Source organism: Euphorbia lathyris, chromosome 1 (genome assembly GCF_963576675.1).
Source record: "Euphorbia lathyris chromosome 1, ddEupLath1.1, whole genome shotgun sequence".
Lineage (NCBI taxonomy): Eukaryota > Viridiplantae > Streptophyta > Magnoliopsida > Malpighiales > Euphorbiaceae > Euphorbia > Euphorbia lathyris.
In genome coordinates, this window is record NC_088910.1 from 90387814 (window position 1) to 90404938 (window position 17125).

General features: G+C 33.4%; 1 protein-coding gene across 5 annotated transcripts; it reads left to right on the plus strand.

Annotated features, from left to right (window-relative positions):
- The first annotated feature begins 11074 nt into the window (after nt 1-11074).
- LOC136206258 (protein phosphatase 1 regulatory subunit INH3) lies at nt 11075-13193 on the plus strand. Of its 5 annotated transcripts, XR_010676236.1 has the most exons (4): nt 11081-11521; nt 12037-12086; nt 12361-12504; nt 12921-13193. XR_010676236.1 is itself a non-coding variant. In XM_065997263.1 (2 exons), the coding sequence occupies exon 1, from the start codon at nt 11165-11167 to the stop codon at nt 11501-11503; it is 339 nt and encodes a 112-aa protein (XP_065853335.1). In that variant the 5' UTR covers nt 11075-11164; the 3' UTR covers nt 11504-11521; nt 11880-11934. The 5 variants fall into 5 exon arrangements, 2 of the variants coding, with proteins under 2 accessions (XP_065853335.1, XP_065853326.1); XR_010676234.1 differs by lacking the exon at nt 12921-13193 and having other exon boundaries at nt 12361-12668; XR_010676233.1 differs by lacking the exon at nt 12361-12504 and having other exon boundaries at nt 11082-11521.
- The last annotated feature ends 3932 nt before the right edge of the window (nt 13194-17125 follow it).

The following is a 17125-nucleotide window of genomic DNA, read 5'->3' on the forward strand; positions in this document are numbered from 1 at the left end:
TTTTTTTTTCTATTTTCTGTTTTTTTTTTCATTTTTTCCAAACTCTTATTTGAATAAGGAGATGAGCTACTTTTGATCGTCTAATGAGAAGATGTTGCTTGTCACAACTCCATATATATGCTTGAATCATAGCTCCCTATTCTGGGTAGATTGTCCAGATCAAGTCAAATTTGAAATGCAAATTGTCATATGCATAATTTTCTTATTCCTCTCTGCTAATATAGACTAACATCATGACTAAGGATCGAAAGGTCTTTTTAGGTTTTCAAGGGTTGAAGGTAATAATGATGGAAAAGGGTTTAGAAGAATCAGCAAACTAATTGATTTTGAGAATTCCTTTGTTTGTCAAAAGGAAACTACTATCTTGGATGATTTTTCCCTCAATCGACTTTCAGTTTCACGCGATTGACTTTTATTGCTTGCCTTTTCCTTTGCCTAGATTTCTTTTTGAGAATGTTAATCTAGCAGACTCTTTTTTCTTTTTATTTGCCCTAACTTTTGCCTAGATTGCCCTTGCGGGTTTTCAATCTAGCGGGCTCTTTTCTTTTTATTTGCCTAGATCGCCCTTGCGGGTTGCAATCCAGCGAGCTCTTTTTCTTTTTATTTGCCCCAACTTTTACCTAGATCGCCCTTACGGGTTATCAATCTAGCAGGTACTTTTTTTTAAAGAGTTCAACTGCTTTCTTCATGTTGTAACATCTTGACAAATTGAGGGAACATTGACGCTTTGTTGAATTTTGATCATTCTTCAATCAATTGGTTTCTTTTTCATGGAAAAAGGGAAAATTGGTGATATGAAAGAAAATGTCTATGGCTCAAAGGGGTGAACAAAGGAGTATATTGAAAAAGGTAGGTTAAAGGCTGAATGTACGATCCAAAGAAGGCCTTAATCATTTCCTTAATCATGAGTAGTCTGATATTTCGCTTCGAGGAATAATCAAATGATTTTAAATTTTGACTTAATCAAGACAATTTTCCTAGAAAATGACAAATTAATTGCAAGACATCTATCATGTGGTCTTCATTGATCTCATTGATGATAGGATCAAACTTCTATTTCTTTTTCTTTTCTCTCATTTTTTCTTTTTTTTCAAACCTCAACTCAAACATCTCTCAAGTGCGTGAAGATCAATGGAAATTCTACCTTTATCATTATCACATTTCAAAATGGTTTCATTACCTATTGATGAACGATATGTTTGAGAGTGAATGAAAGGAAGAATTTAGTATGGGGTATGAATATAATGAAAATGATAACATGCATTTTATTAAATAATCATGATCCTAATGATATTTGAAATGAATGCGCCTTTCTTAAACCTTCGACAGGATTTAAGATGATGCTCCGTGATACATCCTTTGTTCAATCAAAGTTCAACTTTCTTGAATGTCCAATAACTCGTGAATGGTATGCGCATCGGGCATTTAGGATTATACCGCTTCGAGCAAGGTAGTCCTAGAGGTTCAGAATGTTCTGATAATTCTGAAGCAATTTATTGAATAATTTTGCGTGAGGCACCAAAGTAGGATCCCCTGACTTTTTTTTGATGATTCATGATCTCTAATTATTTTTCCTTTTTTCTTTTTTTTTTTGGATTATTTCTTGAATAAGCCAAACAGACAATTTTTTTTATTTTTTTTAAATGTGCTTTTTATTTTTTATTTTCGTTTTAGAAAAACAATGCAAATGCATGAGATGTTGAAAGCTTTTTTTTAAAGGTCCCTAGCATTTTGCTCTCATTAAAACGAAGAATGAAATGTAACACACGAAATGCATGTTGTGTGAAACTAGGTCACATTTGACCATGTCATGTATGAAAATGTTACGGTTATGAAAAAAATCATTATAAAAGCTTATGCATGATAATGAATGACACTAACTGACATGTGAAAAAAGGAGGTCGCACAACCATAGTGGTGTACAGACTAAAAAAACTATGGTAATGTTGAATGATTGTTTTCATGATATAAAATGATTGACACGGGGGTGTTCATATATGTGTGGTGACACAAATCATGATATATGATGTCATGTGGCCTAGACATACATTGACATAATGATATGACATGCAACAAGAATGTACATGGAAGAATGGCATAAAATGAGAAGACGTATCTTGCGGCATGGAGCGTGCGAGAATACATGATGCTACAAGATGCATGATAAACACATATGGTGGACACACACATACTGATGACATGATACAATGTATGTAATGACGTGATATGATGCTATCAAAATACAATCTCACTAGGCAAGAAATGCTTTCTTAGACACTCTTCGTACACAGTATCGAAACAAAATATAAATATAAGTCTTCAATAATTATCTCTTTCTTCAAGCATATTCATCGTATTATCTTATCCCATTGATGAGTTAATCAATCTATTTTTGCGAAATCAACTTTTCATTGTTGTTGTTTTTTTATTCAAGATTTCTATTTTGCTTGAAGAAGACACCGTGAGAAAATATCGAATATCCATATTTATATTTTTATTCGATAATGGGTATAAGAGAGAAAACAAAGCATTAGTGCCAAGAAATCATATTCCATTTTAAAGCTTTTTATTTTTATTTTTTAGTGGCAAATAAATGACAAAATCTTCATATTTAAATTATGATTATAACAACTGAATTATCCTTAGAAGGTTCATTCCATTTCGAAGAATATCTTTCGACAAAAGAGGAATCACTTCTGGCATCTGAAAGGTGATTCATTTCATGCTTAAAACAAAGTCTTCAATAAAATAGACATTCTTTAACGTCCTAGACTTTTCAAGGATAACCTATTTATTATTTTCATAATCTTTCATGAGAAAATCATGTTATGTTAGACAACAACACAAGTATAAACTGTTAGGTGTAATCACATATACATTAATCAGATTACAAAGCAACTTTTTATTATAATGCACGCCTTAAAGGGTTAACCTGCACAAAAAGGGCTAGCTTCTATTGGGTAGCTCTTGGATCTATTTCTAAAGGTAGGAAAGTCATGGTTCGGGTCACAAATCCTTAACCCCATCATTGCTGAATAGGGAAGTCCAATTTGAGTTGAGTGCGTTTCAGGACCCCAACCTCGGCAACACCGAGAGGCGGACCATACTTTGCCTCTACCTAGATCCTAGAAAGAGTAGATCATAACATGACCTTTGGGTGCGAGTGTGATAGTGTGGCTCGCATGACATGTGAGGAACAAGCAAATGTAATAAAGCAATGTAAACACATAGTACAAGCAGTTAGAAATACATACACAGCCGGGAGAGCAATGTCCCCAGCAGAGTAGCCAGCTGTCGTGCCCGTGCCCGCGGATCGCGAACTGTTTTTCTTCCATGTGGCTTCCGCTCTACTGGTTTATTAACGGTGATGGACAATCCCTCTAGGGAGACTATTCAAGGGTTTTTGAGTCGCCACCAATCAGTTTGGCGGTCTGATTGGACACCGATTTGATTCCGAATTGACCCATTCGGGTAAGTTCGGATAAGGCAATGGTCTGCGATGATTCTAAGTTCGGTTTCCGATTACGTGTAGGGAAGAGAAATAATCTCACCCTACCCCGCCCGATAAATCGGTACTGTTGTACTTCTGCATGCTTGTTTTACGTGTTCGTGTTTGATATTGCTTTGATTGTTGACTAGGTTCCAAGCCTTTCATCGTTGTTTATGAAGTATCATGGATTTGGGAATGGATATGGGTCATAACATGGATGAGGAGTTTTCAATGCACGATGACATTGGCTATCTCGCTCGAATTTTAATTGCGTACGAATTATCATATAACCTTACGCGTCGCTTTTAATTCTGAGATGACTCTTTGAGTTCGTTTAACAATTTCCATCGCGTTTTAAGTTTCGTAACTTTATACACGGTTATCACATAACCTTGTACAGAGAGCTTAAAAATGAAATTATCGCAAGGGTATATTTTGTGAATATCATCAGCGGGAATAATACTCGTGAACCATTCACGTAATTATCACATAACCACATGTAGCGGATTCATTAATCGAAAGATATCAAGAACATAATGTCGTATTATAATATTTATAAATTGTAAAAATGACTTTGATAACCGTGTATACGATTATAACATAACCTTATACATTGGATTAGAAATAAGTCAATGAATAATTTATATGACCTAAGTTAATTTATTAAAAAGCATTTATTAATTATAAAAGAAATTTATTAGTATTAAAAGGGAACTATAATTAGTCTAACAATAAAAGGTTAATAGAAATTAAGTTAAACCAATGAGAATTAGATTAAGCTAACTAACCATTTTAATCGGACTTGGCCCAAAATTGATTTTAAAAAAAGCAAGACCTTTCCTGATCCTAATTCAGGAATATCAAAATTAAACAGATGACCACAATTTACCCTACCTTAACTTCCCATATAAATACATTTTAAACCTAATTTAACACTTAAACAGCCACCATCTTCTTTCTCTACTGCGACTTTCTTATTCTCAAAAGGTTTACGGCAACAGCTTCTCACCTGACCGGCCGCCGTTTGCGACCTCCATCTGCTCCATCTATTCACCCTCCGCTCTGCTTTGTCTTGTTCATGAACCGTCGTTCGTTCTCCTTGCTAAGTGAACCGTCGTTTGTTGGTCTTGCTCGTCTGCCTGTCGTCACGGTCTCATCGGCAGTTATGGCTTTTGTTCCTTGGTCCGCCGTCTAACGGCTGCCCTTGGTCCACTGTTCGAGTTGTCTAACTCCATCTCGTCTCGCCGGAGCAGACCGCCGTCTTCATCGTGTTCCGCTAGTGTTGGTGGTTGTTGCCGTCGTCTTCGTCGTCGTCTGGTTGTTTCCCTTTTTTTAGATGTTTTTATGTAAATTAGATTCCCCATTTTCGGTTCTTGCATTTAAACTAAAACTTAGTTTTTTCATTTTTATTAACATCAGAACATTGATTCACTTGCTTCTTTTCATTTTGTAAGTCCAGGAAACTTCCCAACAATTGATAAGTAGAAGAAGACGATGGCCGATCTGGTGAGGGTAAAAATGGGTAGAAAAAGAAAAAGTTAATTAGTTTGATTCTAATTTTATTTACTTATGTTAGTTTATAATTTTTGATTTTATGGATGTAACTTGTAATATAAATACAGAAAGAGTTAGTAAAGATTAAATATAAATGTTAGTAGTTAGTAAATAATATAAAATGTTAATAGTTAGTAGCATATAAACATAAATGTTAGTAGATATAAATGTTAGTAGTTAGTATAGTAGAGAATTTGTAAATGTTAGTGGTTAGTGAATGATGAATATAAACAGTCATATACAAATAAAGATATAAAGTTAGTATGATAACTAAATGTTAGTAGCAAAAATTTAAAATGCATTAAATAATAACATGTATTTAAAGTGGCTGAAAACTAATAGATTTTCATTTAAAGTTTACAAAATGAGTTCATTTCAAAAGCAAAATATATGCTTTTAATCACTGTTTTTATAAACTAGGAATAAAAACCTTTAGCTTAAAGCCTTGAAGACTACATTTAAAAAAATATGGGTTTATATTGAGTTTGATGGAGAGTAAAAGATTAAGCTCACAATGAAAATACTACAGAAATCAATCTCCTAATTTCTGTCAAAAAAACACTCTAAAATATGCTCTCTCTATAAAAATCCCCTTTCTCAAAAATTGGTTTCCTCCTCCAAAAATTAGCTCCCCCCCCCCTTGAGCAAAAGAAAGCTCTATTTATAACTTGATTTGAGCATGGGCTTCTCTTTCAGCATGGCTCCTTTTCAATGAATATTTTTGTTTCTTCTGCCTTGAAAATGGAATTTCTGTATGGTTTGTGTCTTTAGTTTTCAGATTTCCCATGTCAATTTGTCTCTTTAGTCTTGAGAGTGGGTTTTTCTCTTGGATTGAGGACCAATGGTGCTACCCATTTTGAATTTTGGTTAGAAAGTTGAAATTTGAGTTTTGGACTCTTGCCTTGAAGCTTGATTTAGGAATCTTGAGACAAAATGTTTAGCTGCAAAATAAAGAATTGTAAATGGATTAATTTTGTTAATACAAATTTTAATTCCCTCACAACAACACTCTATTTTATTTATGTTTTATTATTTTTTAATAGTAGAATTTATTTTTTGAATATTAATTCATCCCTAACTAATTAGTTCTAAGAATAAATTATGATTTAAATATGACTTAGGTAAAACTTTATCAAAAATCACATTTAAAACCATATCCATTTCTTGAACATAACTTTTTTTTATTGAAAGAGATAATTTCATTAAAACTTAAACAGCATAATCTTTATACATAGCATAGGAACAAGATGGTGGGACACTCCCCACAAATATTCTGGGATTAATAATAGATTTGGCAAATTTAGCAAGTTCATGTGCTGTGATATTATTTTCTCTGCTAACAAACTTGAAGGATACAGCAGCAAAAGACTTAGCAAGGGCATGAATATCATCACACAGCAAACCAAGCTCGCATAGGTTAGGCTCAATACTGTTGATTGCAGAAATAAAAATAAGGGAGTCACTCTCCACCATGACATGATGCAGCGGGCAATTCAGCGCTAGACGGATGCCTCGTAACACAACTAAACCTTTTGCAACAGCGAAGGTTTAAAATTATATTTAGAAAACAACACATTAAATCTCATATATGGCAAGATGGAAGATACATTTGTTCTAAAGAATTATATCTTGAATGTGACTTGGTAATTATATTTAGATATAACAAATTGGTATACAAAGGCCTCATTTCTTGGGTAAATCGTACGTGAGAATGCAATGTTGTATTTCTGATATAATTTATAAACTTGTTGAAATTTCAAATATTGTCAATTAAAGCATAAAAATGTCCCGGACAAAAATGGGTATCTACAAATATGTCCATATTCCCCTTCAACCAAGCCTAAATCTCCATTTCATTCAATGTTGTAACATGTCATTGCAACCTTAACCTTCATTTGATATATATTGCATGTTCATGTATATGAAAACTCCCTTAATTGGTGAGTTTTGTTTATCATTTGAACGATATTTCTTTAAGCATTGTAATAATTGTCTCGTCTCTCACAAATAAAATCTATCCATTAAATGTCTCTAACATGTTGCTGCCAACAACATCACACTTTGAGTGTGTCTTGAAATACATTCTACACGAGGTCTCTTTATTATAGTGTAACATATCCTCTACTATACGTATGCCAAAAAAAATTAGCTTGTTCAAATTGTCTTTCAATGCAACTTTAAATGTTGATCTTGCATAAGCCCAAAATTTCTCCCTTTCTTTCAACTCTCCATCTTTTTTACCAATTAAAAGGGATGTGTCTTACACATATATTATGCTCTATTTTTGGCAATAGCTCTTTAATAACATTTATCAATCCCTTGAACTAAACAATATAATAAAAAAAAATCAAAGCCAAACTGAAGCAAAAGAATGAGATATAAATGAACCAACTAAAATATTACCTTTTGCATATAATAAATTATGGTCCAATTTTCTCCATCGTCCATGTCTAAATCTTCCTTTAACATTATCAATAACCAACATCATGTCATTGTGTTCTCATAATGAACAATAGCCCATGTTATTGGGTACATTTGATGGTTTCCATCTTTGGCAACAACAAGATATTTGGCCTTTGACAACACCTCTTAAAAAATACCATCTACCCCAATACACTTCCAACATCCCTCTAGAATCCTATCTTTAACAAATCAATTCATAGATAGGAAAAAGTAGCTTACCAGGCTGATCGTCTTTATTCACCTGTATGATACAAGTGCTACACGAGTTAGTGCTTAGCAGTTGGTCTCTGTAATTAAACAATCTAGAAAAAATTCTTCCTTATAGTCACCTATATGCTCTTTAATCATCTTCCTTTTACCCCGTATACAAATTGTCTTGCCAACATGGATTGTAAAACCATCTTTAACCATTTATTGTATCTGCCATATTCTAAGAGCATGGTACATACTGGTAGTTTTTTCTTTATAATGCTTAGTAATAAAACTAGATTTTATTGTCTTTTTCCTACTACTCCCATCACGACGGTGAACTAGGTGGTATCTTTTCACAATAAAATTAGTTTTTCTTTTCTGCCTACAAGCAAACAAATGCCTGCCACCCTTCCGATTCTTGCATTTTGATCTTTTTTGTTTGGTCTAAATGACAGTTTCACTCCCTTTTATATTGCATATTTCCTAACAATATCTCTAAACTGAACAACATTTTCAAATGCTAACCCAAGTTGCCAGCTTACAATTTGATAGTTAGGATTATAACATACATTTTTTCTCTACATTCTTCTACTTCGGACATCTTGTTGTTCAGTACCATGACCTGAATCTCCACTACTGAAACTCTGTAGATCAAAACTTTCATATTAGTCCACATCCCCACCAATCAATGTTTCATATATTTAGACTTTCCTTTATTCAGATCTTCAAATCTAGGATCAATACTTACATGGCCTAGTGGTATATGTGACGGGTGTGGAACTTGGTTCCTCATACTATGTCTTGACTTTTTTCTAATTGATTAACACATGCTCTAACTTTCTAACAACTCTTCATCTACATCACTTGGTTGGTTGTCAATGGCTTCTTGCATTGTCGCATAAACCTCTCAAAATTCTTCATCATCTTTATATTGTCGTCTCCATCCTCTTTAATTGATATTTCATTTGTAACTGCACCATCTTCCTTTACATCTAGATATACTAGATATGCAACCATTGGATCTACTTCGGCAGCCATTAGATTTACATTTGCACCATTTGTACACACTTCTTCATGTACAAAAGAACGTTGAGGTTCAACATGATTCTCTAATTCATAGTTAAGTCTTGAATTTCTTCATTATGTTTCCCCCTACTTTACATTCTCCTTACGTATATCATCTAGGTTTGGGAATAATTATTGGTCTCGCATAACTTCTTGGATTGCATCATCATTTTCATCATTATTGGGCTTAGACTCTACATTGGGCTCTACAAATATGGGCTCAACTATAATATGAGTTACATAAAATATGGACATTTCCCCCATCCTCTAAACCCTTTGCCAAATCCAATAAAAAGTAATCACTGAATATTTCTTGAAACAAATCACTCACTTATGCGTTGTCGAACAAATTGGTTATCTCAATATAACCACAGTCTTTTGTGAAACAACTCAGCTCAAGTATCGATAACTTACTAATATCCACCATAAGGATAACTTCTATATCTTCACTAATGTTACGAGGGATTGGATTAGTAATTAACTTACTCATATGGTGGAGGAGTATATTGATAAAGGTTGACTCCATAAGTTATTGTCAACATAGAAAATTAAGCAAATGAACCATTTTTTTAACTATATCTAAACACACGTATAATAGAATAAATTGATAACAAACAAATTAAAGACAAATTGTAAAACTAATTAAATTTACCATTATGCATTAATCCCCATGTAACAACTAATCTCTTAGCCAAACCCTGATGCATAAATTTCATTTGTCAAACTATGAGTACGATTATACAAAAACTCTAATTTTTTGATATTATAACCAAAATACCCTTTTCACTATCAGATATGATTTTGAAATTTTCTAAACATGCAACAAAAAAATATGAAAATCTTACTTGTTTTCCAAAACTTGGATTATATTGTTTGCTATACTAAAATCAAAATCGCAATCACAAATGTCTTTCTCTAGACCATCTAACAACTATTCATCCATATTCTTCCATCCTTTCTTTTTCTCTCTTCGATTTTGGTCTTGCTTTTGAGGTTAAAAAATGAAACCAATCTTATTAATACGATTTTTTATTGAGAGAAATTGTTCAGAATAGATAAAGCGTGAGCGAAAGAACAATGAGAGAGATGAGAGATGAATAAAAGAAAGAGAGAGATTAATCTCAGCAACTTTTAAAGAGAGTGAGAAAGAGAGCTTAGACGATCAAAACCAATTTTTAGTGGAATTTCAATGTGGCGTCAAAGTGGCATTTGTGTCAAGCGCGTGTTCCCACGCTTTTCCTTAAGATTGGTCATTTTGTGAGGGAGTGTTAAAAGATACAACTTTTAATCACTTCAGAAAGCAATTTGAAATTTTTAATAGTTTAGAGGGTTAAGCAGCGATTTTATTAGGGACATGATAATCACAAATAGACTCAATATTTACAAGTCTTGTATGCTGGTAAAAAAATTTCTAACAATGTCAAATAAACAGTTTTTATATAAATAGACACATCCCTGTAAGAAAGAATGAAATAATTGTTTGACAAAACAATGATTAAAAACGTGAATTTCTGATATTTTAAATTGAAAATATCATATATGATAAAAGCCATAAATAGATGATGGTTAATTGTAAAAAAAAAAAAAAATTCAAATATGATTTTCTTTGTGATTTCCTCATTTTATTATAGTTCAAGGCCCATGGATACATTAAGCCTTTCTAATATTACGGTGAATTCCCTATTAGAATTAGGCATGTTCATGAGTGCGCTGGTCCACCCAAATGGATTAGGTTTGGACATGCATATTTGAGAATTTGTCCGATCCAATCTGAATCTGTTCAAGCCCGCACATAAAATGAATTGAGCTTGATTTGTCACAGAAACCCGAGCTCCACTTGACCCGGCCTGCCCTAATATAATATATATTTTATATTTTCTTATTACCTTCATTTTATTTTTATTACTTTGTTAAATATATTTTTTTTGTTATACAAAATTATCGGTGTTGAATTTTATTGAATTAATTAATTAAAATTTAATTTGTTGTATTTTTGTTATTCATATTTATAGTTTAATATAATTTTAATTAATTTTTTAATATAAATATATATTAGTTAGGTAGATTTGACTAGTTTAAGAATCAGTTTTTTTTATCTTGTTTCTGTCCGACCCGAAATACTGTAGATATAATACGAATTGGATTGAACTTGAACAAGATAATTTAGTGTTAAATCCGATTAGACCCAGTCGAATAACAGGTCTAATTAGAACTAGGAAATCTTGAAAGTCATCCGAAAAGGCCAAGACGGTGGACTTTGGGCTGGCCCGTAGGCCTCCTGGACAATTCCAGATTTGTGCCTATTTCACAGACAGTAAGCCGTGATATGTTTTCCTCTCTGGTTCAAGAAATTCTTCATTGCGTAAAGCAACGCAACTCAACTCAGCTAGAATCTCCGCCATGAGACCGTCGTCGACGCCTTCCGTCACTCCTACTGCCGCTGCCACCTCATCCGCCACCCTCACCGTTGAAACCCCTTCCCGGCAACAGCAACAACAAACCCTAACGTTGCGACTTAAGCGCAAGGAGAAAAAAGTTACCTGGAAAGAAGGCACCGTAGATAATGAGTTTATGCAGAAGAAAAGCTCTAAAAAATGCTGCATCTTTCACAAGGAAAAATCTTTCGACGAGGACTGCAGCGATGATGACGACGATCATCATAATCATGATCATAAATCCGACGGTGCTTGTTCTTCGAAGGATAATGGTGGTTGCGATTTGAATTCAGGAGCTGATTGATCGATTTCTTTTCAATTTGTAAGTCTATAAACTAAAATCTTATGTAGGCTTGCTGGATTAGAGCTTTCTGATCTCTAATTGTTTTACTATTTGTATATTTGATTTCACCTAATTGCTTAAGGTCTAGTTTTTTGGGTGAAAATGATTCTGTATTATCCTTGATTGAAATTTCTAACCATGGAATTTGCTTTCTTATGTATATTTGTTCGCCTTAACTTTCAAAGGCCTTAATGAATAGAATTCACATAAAAAGTGCAAATTGGTGGGTGAATTTGTGGGAAATGAAACCATTAATCATATCTGAATTGTGGATAAAATCATTAATATATTGAGAAACATGTCAAGTTTAACTTCAATTATAATTTTATATGTGTAGCTTATGTACATGATCTCAATAACAGCCATTTTCTCAAAAAGCATTCTTTTACAGGTTGAGTCTTATGTTTCCATACTCTGTATCTTGTGGTTCTTGATTATGTCTTGTTTGTGTCTCTATAATATTGTGTTTTGATGCCGAATTTCTGCATTTCCAGTTTGAAACTCAACAAATGGAGGCAAGCTATGCCTAGTATGGCTTTGTAAGGTGAGTTTATTTTATGGTTCCGTCTATGAAAGTATGGCTACAATATGCCTGCAGATTGAGTTCCTACCATCGACTTAACTTTTTGCTTCTTGGGTATTTAGGTTGAGTATAACTACTGTTTAAGCTATAATGCTTGAGAACATTAGTTTTATATATGAAATGCAAGAGATAGAAAATTCAACCAGACAAACATATTTGTAATTTGTCTTTTATAGCTCTTTTTTATACCTTCTTCTCTCTTAAATGGTTGTTTTGGATTTTAATATTGTCACAGCTGGGATGAAGGTTGTTGAGGATTGAGTTGAATTATGTCATTGCCGTTTCTCACCTCTCACCGAGGTTATCCTGTTATCAAGAACTAATAGTGATTATATGAATTTTGGAAGACTATGTTCTACCTGTAAATATATATTGAATGGTTTGTCTTTCTTTTTTCTTTTTTCTTTTTTCTTTTTCCTTTTCCCCCTTTGCATTTAGGTATCTTTTTGCCAAAATATTAGATTTTGTCATTCTGTATTTTTGGTGTTTTTGATAGTAACTAAAGTTCTATTCTTATTACCAATGACATTGTCTTGGTTTTAATCTGCTTTTGAAAAAGAGAACAGAGTTGCTGCTTTTTCTGACTTTTGGCTAAACTTTCATATCAATAGAAACATGGTTGAACATGGAAAGGACCCTGTTCTGCATTTTTTGTAATGAGCATGTATTTAATTTATGATATATGATTTTTTCCTTGACAGGAAAATAAATTGAATGGTGTTTTAAACAAAATTAGGAATGGTTTATTTGGTTGGGTATACAGTTGTTGATGATGATTTTGTCCTTCCTGTGCAGTACTCAGCTTATTTGGGCCTTTGCATTGGATGTCACTCTGAAATTTGCATTAGTAGGTTATGGAGGTCATTGTGATGTTTTTTGTGTTCCAAATTTAGATTATATTTATGACTTCAAATGAATATTTCAGTAAATACTAAATAGATCTGAGAAAGTTATCAAATCAATAGTGACAGAGTGCTGTAAAACTTTTCAGTCTTGTAAACTTTAAATTTCTTATACTCAGCTCTGAACTCGAGGGATATGTGGAGTTATAATGGTTATTAAGTTGTAGATAGTGTTTTTTTTTTTTTTTGAAGAAAAGTTGTAGATAGTGTTAAAGAGCCATATATGCATTATATGCGAATGTGAGACAAATCTTCTTCTTTTTTCATTAAAATCTTACTAGGAGAAACGTAATATGATAAAAAGAAAAGGAAAAAGCAAAAGACAACATAATATTTATGATATATATATATATATGGCGAACTGTTTCATTAAAAACCTTCAGTAAAATTTAATAGGATAAAATCATGGCTAAATCATATCATTGTACATAATTAAGTCTGTACATTCCAATACTGTATCTAAAATTTTTAAATATTGTAGTGAGTAATGATTTTGGTGAACGAATTTTATGATATCTATTTGACCTTTCTTTTGAAGATCACGAGTGAATAAATATTTTGGTGAATTATGTTTCGTGCGATCATTTTTGATGTACAATCTTTTTTTTTTATATAAGCAAAGGTGCGGTACAAGGCTACAAGACACAAAAATAGGGCATGGAGATGCCCATGCGCTTTTGCTCCAAAGTCTTTATTAAGTTTTGAGGCGGCTTTATTTCTTTTTCTATAGGTGTGGTGAAGAGAGATCTTCCACTCCCTACCAATAAGTTATATAATGGCTGCCAGTAAAGAAGCGATCTCGTTAGGAGGAATAAGGTGCCGAGAAATAAGATCGATAGAGATTTTGCTATCAACTTCCAAAAGGACTTTTTTGTAATCCAGATACAAAACAAGTCTCAGGCCTTCCAGATGACCTCATAACCTCGCCTTAATCACTAATTAGACTTCCATATTCTCATAAAAACCTTGAACCGGTCACCTTTGCAATCGTAGATAGGCCGCCAGTTGCAAATAAGAAAGAGCTCATTTTAACAGCACCAATTGTATTGAGCTTGATCTAAAGGGAACTTGGAGGACTCCACCCAACTAAAACCTCTTTTTCTAATGGGTTTATGCGTAGCTAGATCTCTCGAAAAAGCCTGATTAATAATAATCACTTTAATGCTCTGCACAATCTCCATAATAGATCTCTTAGACTGTTGGAACACAAAAAGATTCTTATTTTTCCATAAGTGCCAATAAGTAATCGCAAAACAAGATACCATTATAGGAGAACCGCTTTCCTGGCCTCAGGTTGTCATAAAAGTAATTAGCCTCATTCAATGCAATAAAGACCCCAAGATCATTCTAGGAAAGGGTTTGAAGCCAAATTGGATGCTCCAAAGGAAATTCCTCAAAACGGAGCAAATAGGGTAGAGTCCCACCATATCAAGATGTCTCATCTTTCTCTCCAGGTTTGTAAGGAGCTTACCTTTCATAACCAGTCAAAGGAAGCTACAGATTCTCTGAGACCCATGCCATTTCCAAATACGCTCCTAACCTCTAAGCACATAAGCAAGACCTTCCTCACGAATAAGAACATAGACATACTTGACTGAAAAGCGGCTATAACTAGTTCCAATTCAATAACATTGATCAGTGTGTTGCGAAGGGTTACAAGGAAGAGTTGCCACCAACAAATTAATGCAATATTGAGGTAGTAAATGTTGGACAAGATCCCACCTCTATTAACCCCCTGTCATTGACCATGTCGCGGACCTTCATCCAGATAAGATGCTCACTGAAAGGGCTCATCTCTAGGATCTTAAGAGACTCGAGTTCTCCTAGCCAATGGCCAAACCAGAAGCTAACTCGTTTACCATCCTCAAGCGATCACTTAACTTCGAGGATGAAGTCCTCTCTAATCTTCAAAAAGCTATCCAAAAAGGGGAAGAGAGACACTTGGAGTTGACCGAGTACTCAAAACGAGAGTGAATATTGTATTTACCAACCAAAGTATAGACCTAAAGAAGATAAGGTTGTGAAATAAAGGTGAAGCCAAACTTCATAAGAAAAGCATTATTCATCGTTTTAGCGGTTCTTAAGCCAAAGTCGCTATTTTTTAAAGGGTTACACAGCTCCTCCCAATTGACTAGGCTAATCTTCTTCTTGCCGCTTGTAGAACCCCACATAAACCTCCTAACCAATGTTATCATAACCGGATCAGACGTCGAACCGGATTGGTTACTGGATCACGGGTCACTTGGTCAGACCGGATGGCTCGGATTGGTCGAACCGGATGACGTAATAAATAAATAAATAATATTTATATATATTAAATATATATAACTAATTTAAAATTATTTTTATACATTATATATATCCAAAATAAATTATAAATAACATTTGGTTTGTTTTTTTTTTTTGTTAATTTGAGTCTTAAATATATGACGAATAAATTAAGTTCAGAATAAATTAAAATATATCAACGTATTCTATGTCATGAGATCTTTTTAAAAATATATCATAAACTCAAAACGGATAAGTGGTGAATGAGAAGTTGATGCTCAAAGTGAACGACTTAAAATGATTTGGAGGAAGATAAAGGAAAATTAAACATTCACATCCCACATAGGAAATAAATGAGAAACTTAACTAGTTTATAAGTAAATGGGCTTTCAAGCCTTTAACTAATTACTAGGGAAAATGTTCTCTCACGCGCAGGGGGTGCGATCGATTAACAGTTGGGTTAGGGGCGCACCCGCACGACGTGGGCGATGCGAATGCCGCATCGTAACAAGGTCCCTTGACTTGACCACTTCAAACCCACCGTAAATTTTTGCCCACAGCCCGCCATACATTCAATTTTTTGCCCAGCCCGCCTAAAATTTCTACCCAAACCGTTCCAGAATCCCGCTTCATTGTAGAGACCCGGGGTTACACCGGTTCTCGGTTGGGTCCCGGTTCAAACCCCGGTCTCTTCGGTTTTTTACCCATTCAAATAACCGTCCAGGCTCGGACTGGCTTCCTCGCCGGTTCCCGATCGGACCGGCCGATCCGGTCCGAGCCTGATAACATTGCTCCTAACCATCTCATCAATCTTAGTGCATATATGAACATGAAAAAGGGTAGTTTGCATCTAACCATGGAGAACATGTTGCTTATCCCATGGAGAAGAATCTTCTTGATTTTAGGAATTTTTTTGGAATAACTCACATTTTTCCTCGCCTTAAAAGGATACATATGGCTTGTAAAAGGAATTTTTGATAAAATGCCAAATGTTATAATTTGATTTGTCTTGATGATATGCGCCGAACCTTTTTAATTGAGCCGAATAAGTGAGACTCCATAAGCTTTTTTTTCCTGGGTACCTCAATCATTTAGGAGATTAGAAGCACAATGATTTATTTCTAAATTAAAAAATTATATTCTATTCAGTGTTTTTTGTTAAATAGTTAAAAACATGATCAATTCTACCATTATTAAAGCTACTTTTTCTCTATATAAAACATTTAGTGCCTTCGAGATATATCTACTTTGCATTACTTTTTTACTTGCTACTCTACGGTTGGATGAACACATCCCTTATGTTGCAGATCAAGCCAGATTTTCCAAATATAACATCCAGTTAACTATATAAAAACTTCACAAATTTATCGGATTATATATATAAATTTTTTTAATTTTTTATAAGATTATTTTTAATAGAAAAAATTCCATTTAATTAAATTGTTTAGCTTAATAAATTAGTATTACTTTATTTTAGAATGAGTTTTATCTTTGCTAATTAGTTTTAGACTTAGAAGGTCCCTTACCCCTGATGCACTAATCTACTTATTTAACAAAGCTTGTAATTTTTATATTTACAAAATATACTTATTTTCGTACAATGAAATGGAAAAAAAAAAAAATTTTGAGTCTTGAAATATTTTCCAAAATTTACTTACGAAGATTTATGTTTATATTTAATCCAAATAACAAAAGAAAAAACTTGATTAAAAAAAAAACTATATATTTTATAAATTAATTAATTTGTGATTAGGATTATTCATAACAAATAATGATTAATGAAAAGTTGAGTTGTATCGATATGAATTAAGAGTAACAAAAGTAAAAGAA

Excerpts from the sequence above, each read along its gene's own strand:
- LOC136206258 (XM_065997263.1), top strand. The coding sequence starts at position 11,165 with ATGAGACCGTCGTCGACGCCTTCCGTCACTCCTACTGCCGCTGCCACC.